Source organism: Semicossyphus pulcher, unplaced genomic scaffold (assembly GCF_022749685.1).
Source record: "Semicossyphus pulcher isolate SPU_LCO1_2020_fin unplaced genomic scaffold, fSemPul1.0.p SCAF_13, whole genome shotgun sequence".
Lineage (NCBI taxonomy): Eukaryota > Metazoa > Chordata > Actinopteri > Labriformes > Labridae > Semicossyphus > Semicossyphus pulcher.
Genome location: NW_027211637.1, coordinates 20,661,447 through 20,676,481, shown reverse-complemented (window position 1 = coordinate 20,676,481; position 15,035 = coordinate 20,661,447). Strand labels below are relative to the sequence as shown.

Here is a 15,035-nt window from a genome sequence, read left to right as displayed (position 1 = left end):
ATGGACCCGATGAGTTTATTTTATTCTCGACATTTCGAGTTTATTCTCTTTTCTTAGTGGGGCCGTAATACTCCTTCGTAATAATAACATGTCACCTGCAGCCAAATAGGAAAATTCCTGCTGTGGAGTCATGCATGACCCAACTGGATATAATTACTCTACTAATAATAATTTTATTTTTGTATCATTATGCACCACTTTTTCCACACACCTGTGCCCCACAGACGTAGGTGGCTAGTAGATGAATATTGATCAACAAACTTATTGAAAAACAGCACGTAAAAGAACAATTCACCTCTCCAACCACTCCTGTAATACTTCACTCCCCCACCAGGTGGTGACAAAGAAGCGGGGATTCTGTCATTCCTCCATTTCGGATGTTTCTGATTACATTGACAAGTTTTCATTGGGTTTTGGTCTTATTCTTTGATGCCATCTCTCCTTAAGATTTTATTCTACTATTCTGTATTCACAGTGTAAGACTGAGACCTCCAATTACAATAAGACTTTGAGTGTAAAACAATACAGTTATCATAGAAAATGTTTGAGGCATTTAAACAGATACATCTTTACAGGAGGGATTTACAAGTCACTGTAGCAATTAGAGGAAAGAACACAAAAGTATGTACTGTTGTAGAAATAATATTGCAAGGCATAAAGTACATAAAAGATGTTCTGGGAAATCAACAATGTCCACGACAAAAATATCAAGTCAAACAGACAATAGATACTGATTGTCTTTGTCCCTCTTTGACAGTGGTACATGTGTTCTCACTGCAGGCTAACCATGCTGCCCCTGCTGTAAACATCAAACTCTTTGTAACGTAGGTAATCTTTCAGCCTGGGAGGAAGAGGGAGAAAGTTGATGAAAACTGGGGCTCTCAGGCGCAGACGACTGAAATGCTCCCTTATCTGCAAACGGCACAGGTGCTTCAGACTCCGTGCATTTCCTGCATGAAACCGACATGTTAAGTCACTGAATGCACACAACGTTATCTATGCACAAGAGCAAATTATGGAGCAGTGCTTACTTTGAATGTGACAGATCTCCTGCCACTGTTTCTGCTCCTTCAAGGTGTCCTCAAGTTTGGTGCAGAAGGAGACATGGTCGGTGTAGTCGAGCATGAGGCGCACCACCTGAGCAGATATGTGCTTGAGCCAGGAAACAGTTATCACCTCACAGAACTACAAAGAGACAGACACATGTAGAAAGATTGAAGTGTTACTCCACTGTGGAATTCATTCATATCTTTTCAATTCTTTACACAGTTTTTCTCTGAGACAAGCCTTGACTCACCACCATGTCTTTGATGATGGAGGTCGTCCAAGGAGCGTAGTCATGTGAACTATCACCATAGGGACAGTCAAAGCAACGCTTCACATCATACCCACTGTTAAGAATCATCCTCAGCATGACCTCATCTTTTAAAGCGTACTGCAGCGCTGAGGGGAAGTGGGTGGTGTTCACTCGGGAGTAGTAGTTCACATTCGCCCCGGACTTCAGCAGCGTGTTGATGAGTTCATAGTTGCCCTGTCGGAGAGCAACCTGCAAACAGTTGATAGGATCCTGGTTCACCATCGCCCCAGCCTCCAGCAGCAAGCGGGTGCACTGAAGGTCATTGTTGGACACAGCAAAAAACAGGGCAGACCTTCGCTCGTCTTCGTAGTTGCGCCGCACCCTTGGGTGCAGCATGAAGTTTGGATCATAGCCGGCTTTGAGGAGCATCTCCACACAATGTGCATGACCTCCGGCGGCTGCAGAATGGAGAGGACTCATCCCGCTCTCCTTTACTGCGTCCAGCTTCGTCACAGGGATGAGGTGCTCCAGAGCCCTGTCAGAGAGGAGTCATCGTGTAAGAACACAACAGTGCAAAGTTGGGAAAGCTGCATGATGTAACATAGGTATTCCTCACAGTATGTGTCCGTGGTAGGCCACACGGTGGATTGGCAGGTGCCCACTGTAAAGAGGTAGGTTGGGATCTGCTCCGTGTTCCAGCAGGAGGGAGATTATGTCTGGGTTTCCTGATGCTGCTGCTTCAAACAAGATAGTGCCTGACTCTGATTCACACCACACACTGGCTCCTAAACGGAAAGGAAATCAACAGCTCTTAAAAACAGATTGAAAACAAATAATATCAAACTGCAAATAGATCCTTCTATTCTGTCTTTTTGCACCATCATGTGTCAGATCAGCTTTATAATTGAGGTCATGAGACCCAAACCCTTTTGCAATCCTTTCCCTTATTTCATTTACCTTTCTGTAACAGGACCTCCACCACATTCAGGTGCCCATTCTGTGCAGCCAGAGCCAGTGGAGTTTTTTTCTTGATGTCACACGCATTGGGGTTGGCACCAGACTCCAGGAGCAGATACACAAAGTTCTCCAGGCCTAAAAAGGAGGACTCGTGTAGCGCTGTCCTGTTCAGTGGTCCTGTCTGGTCTGCACTGGCACTGTAGCGAAGCAAGAGCGTGGCCAAGTCGTACTGGTCATTCAGAATAGCTTAGAGTATAAGAGAGAAGAAAGACGTTGGTAAAATAGGCTGTATGTGTAAAATGAGATGTGTTTTGTTCTCAGGTGTCAGATACCTGCCACTAAAGGTGAATCCTGCTCATCGTTCTGGAGATCGGGGCTTGATCCGTTCTGTAACAGGAATGTAGCGCTCTCTCTGAGTCCATGAACCACAGCTAGAAACAGCGGCGTCTCACCCTTCAGGGTACGACACTGGAGTGCACCCGGGGGTGAAGCTGGAGCCAAACACACGACCAATCAGCATGTCAGATTTAAAAAAGTAGTCTATACAGTCACACATAAGAGTCATGCTTTTAATAACGTCACTACCTGAGAAGATAATCTCCAGTATCCTTTTATTGTCCTGCACTGCAGCCTCATGCAGAGGGATCCATCCTCGGTCATCCACTCTGGACAGAGTCTCCGGTTGCACCGTCATTCTGCGCAGAGCATCTTCATCACCTGAACATGAAGACAGGATGTAATATGAGAAATTGTGGCAATATTAATTTAAGATAAATCCCCTTTTTATAGGTGGAAGAATCATATCTGTTTACCCTCCTTGATTGCTCTGAAAATCTCATCAGGGTCTTCACTCAGCTTCAGATCACTATGGAAAGAAAAAGTGCATAAAAAGATCAACAACAGAGACGCCATGCACAAAAAGAGACATTTAATTCAGGGCGTTTCAAGATCAACCTTGGATTCAATCCTTTCAGCTTTCTGTACTGAAGAAGACTTTGTTCAATTATGTATTGAGTTGCCTCATCTTCATCATCCAAGTCGTCCTCCGATTGATAAAAGTCATCCTCCGTCTCTGTGTTCATCTGTCAGTCCAGAAAGGGTCAATGCACTCAGGGCTGCTCTGAGGAGGCACAGGCATAGGGGTAAACAAGACCATTAAATCAGGCACAGAGAACTCGCACACAGCTTGTAGCCCTGAATACCAACGGGGAGAAGTTTACTGCCGCACAGTAAAACTAAGCACTGATTAGTTGCAGTCAGTCTTTTTCCTGTTGTTGAATTAGATGAGTTTAGATGCTAGTTTTGATACTAAAATGCATTCAAGCTGTTGACCTATATATCAGAATTTTACAGCACCTGTAAGAGCAGCTGTCCTGCAGAGTATTCCTCTCTTTCTGTAGTCGAAACAAAAGCATGCAGATTCATACAGCACGATTAGTGTGAGCATTTCTCAACTATGACTCTTAAATTAGCAAAAACATGCGGCAAAGAAACGTTAGGCCACATCAACACATTTCTACAGACACAAGTGCTGTTCAATGACCTAGAAATTGAACAACACATCCTAAAAATAAACAGAAGTGAAACAGCTTGTCTATACTCTGAAATTACATTACATATTACATACTGTCTGCTGTTTACCTTCAGTGAAATGGCCGTGCACCTTCGCTGGCTTTTACAACAGTAGAACCAGTGGGCTCCTCAGTACACACACATGCTGCAGCTATTTATATCTCTCCAAGTATAAATGTCAGATCACGGGGTCTTCACAGCCGGCACCTAGCTTTGACCCGCTGAGCACAGCAACAACTGCCACCACTCGGCTCATATGTACATATTCACTCATAACACACACATTTATTAAAAAAAATAGGAACATATCTTTGCGGATTTTAATTTGATTAAATAGATTATAAAATTTGTGCAATTCATTGAGTCATGATCTTAAATACCGATTCCAAGATGCATGAGATAGTAAGTACATATTCCCACATAGTGCATATAGAGTTCAGTGTTTAATCTATAATTAATTGTAAGAAACTATTTTTTATTTTTTTTGCAATGTGTGTTAGATTAGCATGTGCTTTAGAATAAAGACAAAGCAGAGGTGTTCACAAGTCTGTAGACAGAATCAGTTCACAGTGAGGGATGAAGAGACTCTTACAGGTCGAGTGGTTCAGGAGCATAGAGAATATTTACACAGAAGTAGCTGTCTGTAAGTAAAACCATTAAGCTTTGACAGCAGCAAAGTTCCTTGTTATAAAGGTTTCAGGTTCTCATTACAAGCCATCTGTTCTGTACTTTAGTTATTTTTTGGCCACATAACTGTAACAGTACATGACTGAAAATGTGTTCCTAAAGCCACATTTGGACTCCTGCCAAGAAAGGACTCCTGTGAACTGGTGTGAAAACCTCAAAAGGCAGAAGTGTGAGCCTGAACAGAAGCTTGTATAATAGGCGGATTTATACTGTGGGCTCACGAGGGAAATAAACATTTATGCTGTGTGCAGGGTAATCAAGAGCTGCATGCAATATGTTTCTGAGGTTTAGTTAATGTAATAAAACGAATGCTTTCAGACCCTTTTCAGTGGATTTTGTTTTAGAATCAGCTAAGGGTCTGCTTTCGACTGAAAGGTGTATTTTCCTTTTTAAAAGTCAGAATGTGTCTGATGCACATTTTGTTACTTCCATGTGAATTAAAGCATTTTTAGTTCAAATCTTTTTGGAGAAAAATGCTTTTATTTTGTAGCAGCAAATCCACCATTATGGATAAAGATTACCATGCACCATTCCATGTACCTCTCCATAAGTATCCACAAAAAATTTCATACTGTGAATGAACAGAGAACAAGTTCAATCTGTCACAGTAGTGTGCTTTTATCTTGTCTGAATTCAGTCATCAAGCTGGCAAAGCATGGCCACACCACGCTTGATCCAGTGCTGAGTGCGCCTGCTGGTGGGCAACATCATGGATATGACAAAATTGGTGGAGTGGCCGGTGGTGGAGAGGGTTCCCTTCCTCTCACTCGTCTTGTAGAGAGGGCAGACAAACAGCTTCTGAGGCTGATCGGTGTTCGTCTTTTGAGCTGCAGGGGAGAGAGGGAAGCAAAGAGACAAAGGAAATAAGAAGCAGGAAGTCAGGAAAAGAAAGAGGAAATAATATCAGGAGGAAAAACACGTATTCTAAACAGAAACGTAACAGAAACCTGAAAACATGAATTACATGCACTTACAGGGTTTTATCCACATGATGGGCATTACGTCAAACAGGACTTTAGGATGCTGCTCAGCCAGAACTCCACTGAAGACAGGAAGACAAACATTTGTTAAAGCTTTAATTCTCCTTAATTCTTCACTATCATAATAATATATATATAAAATATTTCTCGACAAATAACTCTGATATGAACATCTACCTTTCTTTGTCCCATCGAGCTCCATCCAGAAACAATCCGTTAACGTAAACACCGTCCTCAGGCGATGTATCAGACTCATCAATAGGAAGAACCTGAAGTGTAACCACAATGAAAATATAGATCAATATTCTCTGAGGACTATGAGAAGATATTTAAGGTGGAAATGGAGGGATTACAAATTGTGTCTTTAACCTCAAAATCAAAGCCAAGCAGGTCAATGGGGACGTGGTATTTCCTGGCGTAGTTCTGCATAGCGCCTGTCAGGAAGGCCTGGGTGAAGAAGAAGCCTGACAGCCAGAACACGTTGGGTTTACTGGAGTCATACCAATCCTGCAGGCACACAGAGTAAAATGGTAAGTGGAGTAACACACCCAACAAAGCTTCCATACAGTCATTTATCCTTCCTAAGCAGTCTCACCTGCAGAAACTTGAGCCTTGACAGGAAGTCTGTAATGTAGCTGCCTAAAGGCTTGAGGCTGGGGTAGGAGCGCTTTGCCCATTTCTCTGGAACTTTGCCCACTATCAAACTGCCTGCAACTGCCTCCAGCTCTGCATCCATCACCACCAAACCCTTGATGGCCTTCAACAGGTTCTGTAGACTCACACGGATCGTACTACAGAGCCTGAGAAAAAAGGAAGAACAGCAGTAAAGAGATTTAAAATCTGTGAAGATGTAATGTGTGTCTTTAAGTTTGGCACTGTACTTTTTGTCCGTACGTGTTGTAGCGCTCCATTTCTTGGACGAGCACAGTGTTCATGCTCTCCTCATAGAGCACTGGGAACTTCAAAAGAGCTGCTTCGGTGTCAAAGTTAGCTGGAAGCTGGGGGAAATAAGAGTGTTAGTTAACAATAAACAATGAAGTGTATGCAGATTGTAATCAATCCAAAAGGAAACGCTAACAGAAATTGACACTACTAGAAATCTGCACCTGCACTGGTGCCATGAGAATCTCCCTCCAAAAATTAGCTAAATCTTTAGAATATGTTAAAAGTAAGTTTACAAGTTAAAAAGGATGAGGGAGTAACATGTTCTTATTCTCTCACAGCAGACAAACTATGTATCTGTACCTATGATGGAAAGCTAATAGTCTACAGCAATGCTAGAGGCTCTGCAAGACTGCATTTAGGCACACCAGTATTTTGAGCTAAGTGCTAATGTCAGCATGCCAACAGGCTTACAGTAGCTATAACATCTTCCCATCTTAGTTTAGTGTATTAGCATGATAACATGTACAAATTAGCAACACACACTAAGGCAGATGGGAATGTAATTATATTTGCAAATATTTGGTCATGAGTGTATTGGATATAGTCAAACTTTAGGCCTGATGATTGCAGTTAATAATAATTATGGGATCAGCAATGTGATTACGATTCACCAGTGTTGCGACCGAGTCATCTTAGCTCAAATCCCAAGTAAGTCTCAAGTCATTTGGTCCAAGTCTCAAGAGTCATTTTTTCTTGGGCAACTCAAGTCAAGTCACAGGTTATGTCAAGTCAAGTCGAGTCCTTAGTTACGGCAAGTCAAGTCCCCAGTCAAGTCGTTTCTTCCACCCAAGATCACACACTCTTACCTGTAGTATCCGGTCTTTATAAAGAGAAAAGACAAGGTATTAGTAGACCATCTAATAATGATATTATTGGCCAATTTATATAACGTGTTCAAAAAGTATGACAATGAATTGTATTTGTATTATCTTGGCACAGACGCAGCCATGATGATGGTCTGGTCTGAGACCGTATTCAGTAGTAATGAGTACGACTGATGAGGCTTCTCTTTTGGGAAAAACATCAGGTAACGGGCGCTTTGATGTTGCGTGTTGCCATAGCGAGGAGTTTGACTGACATGATGATCACATACCGGGGAGCTTTTAGAGTCGTCCAATAATGGTTCCCAGTTTTGCTGCATACATATCATTTTATATCTAACAGCTAACATTTAAACTTATGAACACACACAACACAAGTCATCGGAGTCATCATGCCTCAAGTCAAGTCAAGACTCAAGTCATTTGTTTTTTGTCAAGTCAAGTCACAAGTCTTTAAAACAGTGGCTCGAGTCGACCCGAGTCCAAGTCACCAAGTCTCAAATCCGCATCGCTGCGATCAACCCTGATTGTGTATGGGATATGAATAATTGAAATTCGTCTAATAGTTTTGTCTGGGAATCATGAAGTAGATGTTGAGATATTTCACAAGACACGTGAGAACCATAAGCTGCTGATGTCACAAAAGGGAAACTCAGGGGAACAGTAGGATTTCTCCTCTGGGGACCATGAATGTCCAAAATACAAATACAAAATTCCATGGCAATCAATCAAATAGTTGTGGAGATATCTGGGTCTCAAAGTGTTGGGCAAAGAGACATTAGCATCCCTAGAGACTTGTTCCTAGCATGGCTAAAAATTGCTGAATGAATAAGAGATGTAATCAGTTTGTACCTTCGTGAGGATGTCATTTGCTATGTCATACAGCGTGTTGTCACTCCCAGAGCTAGCACCGCCCTTAGCTCCTCCACCCTGGGTGAGCAGCAGAGAATCAAACAGCAGCTTTGTCTGCTGAAGATCTTTAGAAATGTCGACATTTTCATGCATCCCAAACACCTCGGGATGCTGGCTGAATGGAAGCTCCTAAAACACAACAAAGGGTGTTGCTCGTCAGTTGGAAGTCATGTTGATAAAAAACAGACAAATACATATTACTGCTCCTTAGTAAGCGTCTTTACCTTGATGAACTCAATGTAGTCCTCGTAGATAGATTTAGGTGGAGCATGGTATTCTCCGCTAGGGGAGAAAGGGTAGCGAGGTTTCTCAATGATGTCCTTGTTATAGAAGTCTGCTAAGATGGTCATCAGGAGCCGCCTGTCCCAGTCGTCTGTCACACGGCCGCCGTAGTTACACTCTCCGGTCAGGTACGTTATGGCCTCGAAGGGCACCTCATCGTATTCATTCACAAACAGCTAAAGAGGAGAAACTGTTAAAGGCATTATGGATTCTTGTGACAGTAGAAACTTGGCCTCTGAGACTCTGATTGGATACCTGCAGCTGTCTGATGCTGATACGCAGGTCAGATTCATTGAAGCCGTAGGGAATATTCCAGCCAAGAGGACCGAACTTCTTCCTCTCCTGAACAAGAGCATGGAAGAAGCACAGGCCATACAGGAGCTTCTCCCAAATCTAGTGGAGAAGTCCAAGAGATACACAATGTTTTACATATAAGAGACCGATCTGATGAATAAATGCAAACACAAAATGTAAATTAGCTTCCCAGCAACTCACCAGCTCTTTATTGGTGCAGTTATTGAAGAAGTTTGAGTCAGAAACAGGATCTGACAAGTAAGACTGTAGCAGGTTCAGACGGAGTCCAGTGGGAGGCTCGTTTGTCATTTTCACCCCGTTCTGCAGGATGGTCACTGGAAACTGATATCAAAAAGGATTATAGTCATAACAAACGCTTGTAATTTGTACACGTGCTGAATAAAAGCATGAAACTTTACCTTGGATGAAGGATAGCTTGTGAGCCAAAGGCGGAAGTCTGGGTGACATGTTCCTGGACTGAAATCCTCACAGATTTTCTCCAGGGTGGACATCCAGGAAACAGCCAGGTGACAGTTCTGCAAACACACCCACGTCCCGTCCTGCATGGCGGTGGATATCATTTTGGCAGCGATGGGCCCCTGGCCCTGCCCAAGAGAGATTGACTGGAACTTGGCACCACCCATGTTCTTGTCACTGGCAAACTTCAGTAAGCCTGTGGAGGGATAATGTTATTCCTGATTATCTTCAGGGGAAGCATTCTTGATAGTAAATAACTGGGGCTTTTGTACTTACTCGCCATGGGATCGGCTCCTGGAGACAACACAAACACCAGAGGGATGGTGGAGTTTGAGTCCAGATAGCTCTTACTCAGGTCGAAGGGAGGCGGCTGGACAAACTTCTTGCCCAGTTTGCCGGTCACGTATTTAGTCACAGCTGGCACTATCTTATCCGGCCTGAGACAGCGAACAATGATCATCTTCTGCAGCTCATTAAGCCGATCACACCAGGGAGTGGGCAGAGGAGTGTTGCACGGCTCTTTGCTGTCATAAATGGGTTTGAAGTCTCCTGGGCTTTTGATGAAAGCCTCTCTGTGGAATAAAATACAGTTATATTCACTCCATTAGTTTAAAGGAATATTTGGTTGAGTGCGTTTGTGTGTGTTTGGTGATGCTATTTTACTTTATTCCTTGTAAGCCGGGCAGATCACTGGCTCTACAAATCTCATCCCAGCTCTTGTCCTGCAGCCAGCTGGGGTCAGGGTTAGCAATGGTGTTCTGCAGACCCACTCCTCCAGTCAGCAAGAACATGAAGTCAGAGTACTCAATCTCCTGTTTTGCTCTAGGTGGAAATAGAAGACGATTAAAAGCTGAGATCAAATTATCATAACATATCTCATACCAATTTCCTCCCCCATGAGCTTTAAAGACTTACAGAAGTAAATTGCAGCACAGGAGGAACGAAAAGAGGAGTTTGTCCCTCTCAAACAGAGAGCGACAGACGTTACAGTACAGGTTATAGGTGAAGTGATCAATCAGGTATCGAAGCCGCCGCTCCAGGATCTTGGACTTGTTACTGATGAATGCAAGACAAAAAACAGGAAGCTTCAGAACACCATGAACCGAACCTGACATCTGAATAGAAAGCAAATCATTTGTAACAGTATTAAATGTGCTCATCCTGTGCGTTTACGCCGTACGAATAGGGAGCAATGTTCTATGAACTGTCCGGGCAGATTTGACTCATTGCATCACCTAATTTTGGACACTGCAGATTACACTTCATGTGCATCACCTACCTGTCTTGAATAGAGTTGATGTAGAGGTTGACAAACCAGCTGAGAGAGTACTGGTACATGGGGTCTATGTTGGTCAGATCAGCAATGCTGAAGAACAGGATGGAGGAGTGCTTGGCGATGGGTCTGTAACCCTCTCTTGACTCCGCTATCTTGATCTCTGTTTTCTCTGCAATCTGAAACAAACATATAGAACATCAGATCTCCAAATATCAGACTTGTCAGGTTCACGATTCAAGAGTTTTTTGTGCCTTGTCCACACCTGCTGTTTCTTGGTAATCTCATTAGACATGATCTTTGCAGAGTCCAGAATCTGAATGGCACTCTCATCCTCCAGGATATTCCCCTCAGACGACTGCAGGGTCTCCAGGATCTTGTCCTCAATTTCCTTTAGCTGCCTCTTATTAGCAGCTGACTGCAGGATAAGTGCATTCCTCTCCTCTTCCAGTTCCGGCCTGTAAAGTACATACAGCAGAAATTATGCTCTACCAAAGTGATAAGAAGTAATTCACTGGTATACCCAGATGATCAGTTTATGAGCTCTACCTCTCCTTAGCGACCACAATCCCCAGCAGCTGGTCCTCCAGGCCCTCTGGGGTGATCATGAAATTGAGCAGTGACACTTTGGTGGCCAGCTCTGGGAGGTAGTGCGGGTTCCTCAGCTTGGTGGTGATGTAGAAACGGAAATCACGGGAGTACTCAATCACACTCTCCCCCAGCCTGATGCAATCCACACCGCCTAGGTGAAACAAAACATTACATTCAATTTTCTGTTTCATTTTAAAATTCAAATTTTGATCATTGCCATTCATCTCACACTCACAGCACCTTGTTTGAAGATTTGTTTGAGCAGCAGTGGCTCCAGTGAAGGATCCAGCTCCTCTCCTACATTCTCTAATAGCAAAGGTGTTCCAAACTGAATGCAGTTTTCCAAAGTTCTCATGTAGTCCCCATCGGTCAGCTTGATCACACTCAGGTTGTTGTCTTTCTCCGAATTCTTCACCCACTTGTTGGCCTGACCCTGAGGGTCAATCATCAAAGGCCTGCACGAACAAAACACTGAGCATGAGATGAATCTTAGGTTGAATTGTTGACCTTCTTAATTATTTCATTAATCATATTTCACTCTGTGATACCTGTGGAGTAGCTTAGCATAATTTACAGTGAAAAAAACTTTCTCACACTGGTACTCTGTGCAGGCCCTCAAACAGCCTCTGCCTGAAACCACTCAGTCAGCTCTATCCCTTTAAGAAACCCCGCCCCTACAAGCCCACTTTCTTCTGATTGGCCAGCTCTCTGAAGCCTGCTGAGGCTGCACTTTGTGACGTCGCAAAGTGCAGCGTGTAGAAGAAACTGTGTGAAACCTAGCGTTCACGACAGCCTGAGCTGAGAAGCCTGGGGGTTACTCCAACATACACCCACAGATTTTAAACGTCACCCATGTTTAGTAGAGACATCCAACATTGTAACATTATATATATGTCTTAAAATGTGAAACAGCATGCTACGCCCTCTGAAGTAATAAGTAACATAAGGATATATGGATTTACCATCTGCGTGAATTACTGACAATGACACCATTGTCGATAGAGAAAGAGTCACTGGGAAGGCCTGCGATATTCCAAGCCCTGATCTTAATGGGATCTCCCAGGGTCTTGCTGAGTGAGAAGTCGTCTGATGAAGGAATTTTCTTAGACTACAGATATTAAGGTAGGGGAAAAGAAACATAATAAACACTTGAGTGAGTTTGAATGAAAAGAAAACAGCAGATAAAGTCTAAATAAAGAACTAGAAGACTGTTACCTGGCAGAGTTTGGTCCATGACTTAGTGCAGTCCTGTCTGAAGCCAGCGGTGAAGGCTCCCAGGTAGGCGATGACACCAGCAGAGATGAGAACATCTCCAGTAAGGTTGTCATACGTGTTCTGCAGGTCATCTGCTGCCTTAGACCATCTAAAAACGTATTCAGTCAGTATATTAGCAGAAATTTTAACTTAATATTGTTATACTTCATCCTTACCTGGTCTTCTCTCCACCCAGTCCACCAATGAGTTTCTCCGCCCTCTCCAACTTCCTGGCACACAAATCCACCTGGAACTCCAGCTGGGCCTTCTCCTCCGTCTTCTCCTCGAACGTTTTCTGGAGTGCGGCCAAACGGTCCTCGACCTCCTTCAGTTCAGCTCTCTTCTGGTCCAGCAGGGCCATGGTAGCAGCCAGGGACTCCTGCGCCTCTGCCAGATTGGCCTTTTTAGGTGCCACAACCTAAAACAGAGATAAAAGTTGAAGTGTGCATGCATGTTTCAACAGGAGAAGTCAAGAGATAACAGTCTATGCAAAGCAAAAACCACTCTACTACCTTTGCCACTCTGTCATACACCTCCATTGCTTTGATCCACTTGCAGAGACCCTCAGCTGCAGAGGAGGCCTTTGCCACTATACTGGGGTCAAAGTCAGGATTAGTCATGTACTCACTGCGGATTTTTTGCATCACAGGGACCTGCAGGGAAGAAACAGAGGGGTTAGTCAGTGGGTACATATTAAATAATACATTTAGAATGATGTTTTCCTAACACTCGCCGGAATATTGTCCTTGTCGTATTCTCTAAGATCTCGTAAAAAGTTCATATCACCCAGTAGCTTCTTGCTTGGACCCCAGTAATCCAAAACCTAGACAATGCAATGTTAAAATGTTTTAGGTAAAGTTAGCTTTGGCTTTATTTTTAGTGGCAGACAACTTTGATTACTTCACAAAGTATGACATCCTCTGTCTAACCTTTTTTCCAGTCCCAGCAGGGTCAGCTATCTTATCCGGCTTAATCTCCTTCATCACACACACAGCTGACATCACCAGCTTCACCCCTGACGGAGGATTTTTCATTGACTTCACAATGGTGACATCAGAGGGCTGAAACGAAACACACAGGTCAAGATGTTACCAAACTGTTGTTGATACAAAGTTAATACAAAGAATCAGTGCAGTGAGACGGTGCTCACCTTTAAAGTGTCCAAGGCTGAGAGAGCAGCCTCCAGTGCGGGGATGGCCTCAGCCAAGTCGCTCTCACACTCGTTCTTCAGAGCCTGAGCCTCATTGGCTTTTACTGTCGCTGCCTCCTCATCAACACGCACAACTTTACTTTTGGCTTCCACCTCCACAGACTCCACTTCAATCACCTGGAAGCAGTCACGTTTAATAACATTTTGTATATTTAAATAGACTGTAGGTTGATGTTGCAGCTGAATTAAGCCGTTTTTTCACCTTCATCATTTTGTTGTTGTCTATTTTTGCCTGTTCCAGTTTTGGCTGCAGGTCTACAAGTTCCTTCTTCATCTCACCAACCTGCAGAGGAACATTGTTCAAATGAGCCGTGCAAAGGTACGCTGAACATTTAGTTATAAAAAGGGAAACTACATTTTCATGCAGAACTCGTGCTGCGCATACCTGAGATTCAGCAAAGGCTAGTTTATCTAGACCGTTGGTATACCTCTGTTTAGCTTTCATGACAGTGTCTCTATTCTGAGTGAGCAGCAGCCGGAAAGCTGCAATCAGCTCCAGGTAGGATGTGGGTGTCACGTAATTATGGCGGCCTAGCTCAGAGAGGAATCTGCGAGAGAATCAACAGTGTAATTAAGAGCTTATTCAAATACTTAACCTTTTGAATATAGAAGTCATTAATAACCATCAGTCATACCTGTGTGAGAGTTGTTTGGCAGAGGTGTGGAATGTTTTGCAGATGGGTATGACCTCCTGCCTCTCATTTTCACTCATCTCCAGTGACTCCAGGAAGGAGTTGGCTACCCGCTCAAGAGCCTCCTCTGGCCATGGCTGTCAGGGCAGTGAAAAGAACAGTGTCTATTAGCAAACCCCCTTTTCTACTTTCCTTTTCTGATTGGCTGACACAAATACATAAACAGTTTTCTCTGTGTCCATCATATGCAATAGATTTTACTACAAATAAAAAACAACTAAAGCCAGTTATAAAATGAATGCAGTACCTGGAACCAGTCAATGGTGCAGCAGTTGATAAGAGATGGAAATTGGCGCAAGCGATTTCGAAAGGCGTCTCCGATCGGACTGAAGGCTACAACAATGTGCAGATTCTCTCTGCAGCGCGCCACGAAGAAGGCAAACAGAGTCAAAGGACTCAACTCCAAATTCTTATTACCGGCCTGGGCAATGGGACGCACTGTCTGAAGAAAGAAGGATGAAGAGTAAAAATAAGCATAAATATATAAGGCTTTTGCAGATTAGGGGAATACATGCAGTTTATGACAGCTTACCTCCATGATCTCTTGTTTCTCGTCGATGGCAAACAGATTGGGCACCTCCCCTGTGTTCAGGACGCTGTCAACGTCTTCCAGAAAAGCCTCATCTTTGATCTGAGCATCAGTTAACAAAAACACTGTCTTCTGACCTTTCACCCCAGCATTTTTCAGCAGCATCTAAAGTATAAATAAAGGAGGGAGACAGGATGTTGTTACATTTTTGCTCTAGTTTGAAAATGCAAAAGTATCACGCACTGAAAGGTGTATGAAAAAA

The 15,035-nt window shown here is 43.3% G+C and overlaps 2 protein-coding genes across 2 annotated transcripts in view; both read right to left on the bottom strand.

The window, feature by feature from the left end:
* Positions 1 to 613: 613 nt before the first annotated feature.
* asb14b (ankyrin repeat and SOCS box containing 14b) lies at positions 614 to 3,336 on the bottom strand. The gene is made up of 9 exons (XM_069660646.1): positions 3,209 to 3,336; positions 3,067 to 3,119; positions 2,840 to 2,971; positions 2,587 to 2,745; positions 2,255 to 2,500; positions 1,914 to 2,082; positions 1,298 to 1,832; positions 1,032 to 1,185; positions 614 to 950 (listed from the first exon to the last, which is right to left on the bottom strand). Exons 1-9 carry the CDS (start codon positions 3,334 to 3,336, stop codon positions 772 to 774), a joined length of 1,755 nt encoding a protein of 584 aa, XP_069516747.1. The 3' UTR covers positions 614 to 771.
* Positions 3,337 to 4,148: 812 nt separating this feature from the next.
* The window catches only part of dnah12 (dynein, axonemal, heavy chain 12), a 50,982-nt gene continuing 40,095 nt past the window's right edge, over positions 4,149 to 15,035 (bottom strand). Inside the window, exons 50-79 of the mRNA XM_069660212.1 lie at positions 14,777 to 14,938; positions 14,492 to 14,686; positions 14,188 to 14,321; positions 13,938 to 14,100; positions 13,755 to 13,835; positions 13,493 to 13,669; positions 13,272 to 13,403; positions 13,076 to 13,165; positions 12,855 to 12,995; positions 12,519 to 12,760; positions 12,304 to 12,451; positions 12,051 to 12,196; positions 11,329 to 11,543; positions 11,047 to 11,239; positions 10,763 to 10,955; positions 10,504 to 10,676; positions 10,140 to 10,280; positions 9,888 to 10,046; positions 9,501 to 9,796; positions 9,167 to 9,420; positions 8,949 to 9,089; positions 8,709 to 8,846; positions 8,396 to 8,629; positions 8,112 to 8,300; positions 6,388 to 6,491; positions 6,089 to 6,293; positions 5,863 to 6,000; positions 5,671 to 5,762; positions 5,488 to 5,555; positions 4,149 to 5,340 (exon numbers count right to left, since the gene is read on the bottom strand). Of these exons, the coding sequence (XP_069516313.1) occupies positions 5,147 to 5,340; positions 5,488 to 5,555; positions 5,671 to 5,762; positions 5,863 to 6,000; positions 6,089 to 6,293; positions 6,388 to 6,491; positions 8,112 to 8,300; positions 8,396 to 8,629; positions 8,709 to 8,846; positions 8,949 to 9,089; positions 9,167 to 9,420; positions 9,501 to 9,796; positions 9,888 to 10,046; positions 10,140 to 10,280; positions 10,504 to 10,676; positions 10,763 to 10,955; positions 11,047 to 11,239; positions 11,329 to 11,543; positions 12,051 to 12,196; positions 12,304 to 12,451; positions 12,519 to 12,760; positions 12,855 to 12,995; positions 13,076 to 13,165; positions 13,272 to 13,403; positions 13,493 to 13,669; positions 13,755 to 13,835; positions 13,938 to 14,100; positions 14,188 to 14,321; positions 14,492 to 14,686; positions 14,777 to 14,938 (4,938 nt within the window). The 3' untranslated portion in view covers positions 4,149 to 5,146. The remainder of the gene's footprint in view (positions 5,341 to 5,487; positions 5,556 to 5,670; positions 5,763 to 5,862; positions 6,001 to 6,088; positions 6,294 to 6,387; positions 6,492 to 8,111; positions 8,301 to 8,395; positions 8,630 to 8,708; positions 8,847 to 8,948; positions 9,090 to 9,166; positions 9,421 to 9,500; positions 9,797 to 9,887; positions 10,047 to 10,139; positions 10,281 to 10,503; positions 10,677 to 10,762; positions 10,956 to 11,046; positions 11,240 to 11,328; positions 11,544 to 12,050; positions 12,197 to 12,303; positions 12,452 to 12,518; positions 12,761 to 12,854; positions 12,996 to 13,075; positions 13,166 to 13,271; positions 13,404 to 13,492; positions 13,670 to 13,754; positions 13,836 to 13,937; positions 14,101 to 14,187; positions 14,322 to 14,491; positions 14,687 to 14,776; positions 14,939 to 15,035) is intronic.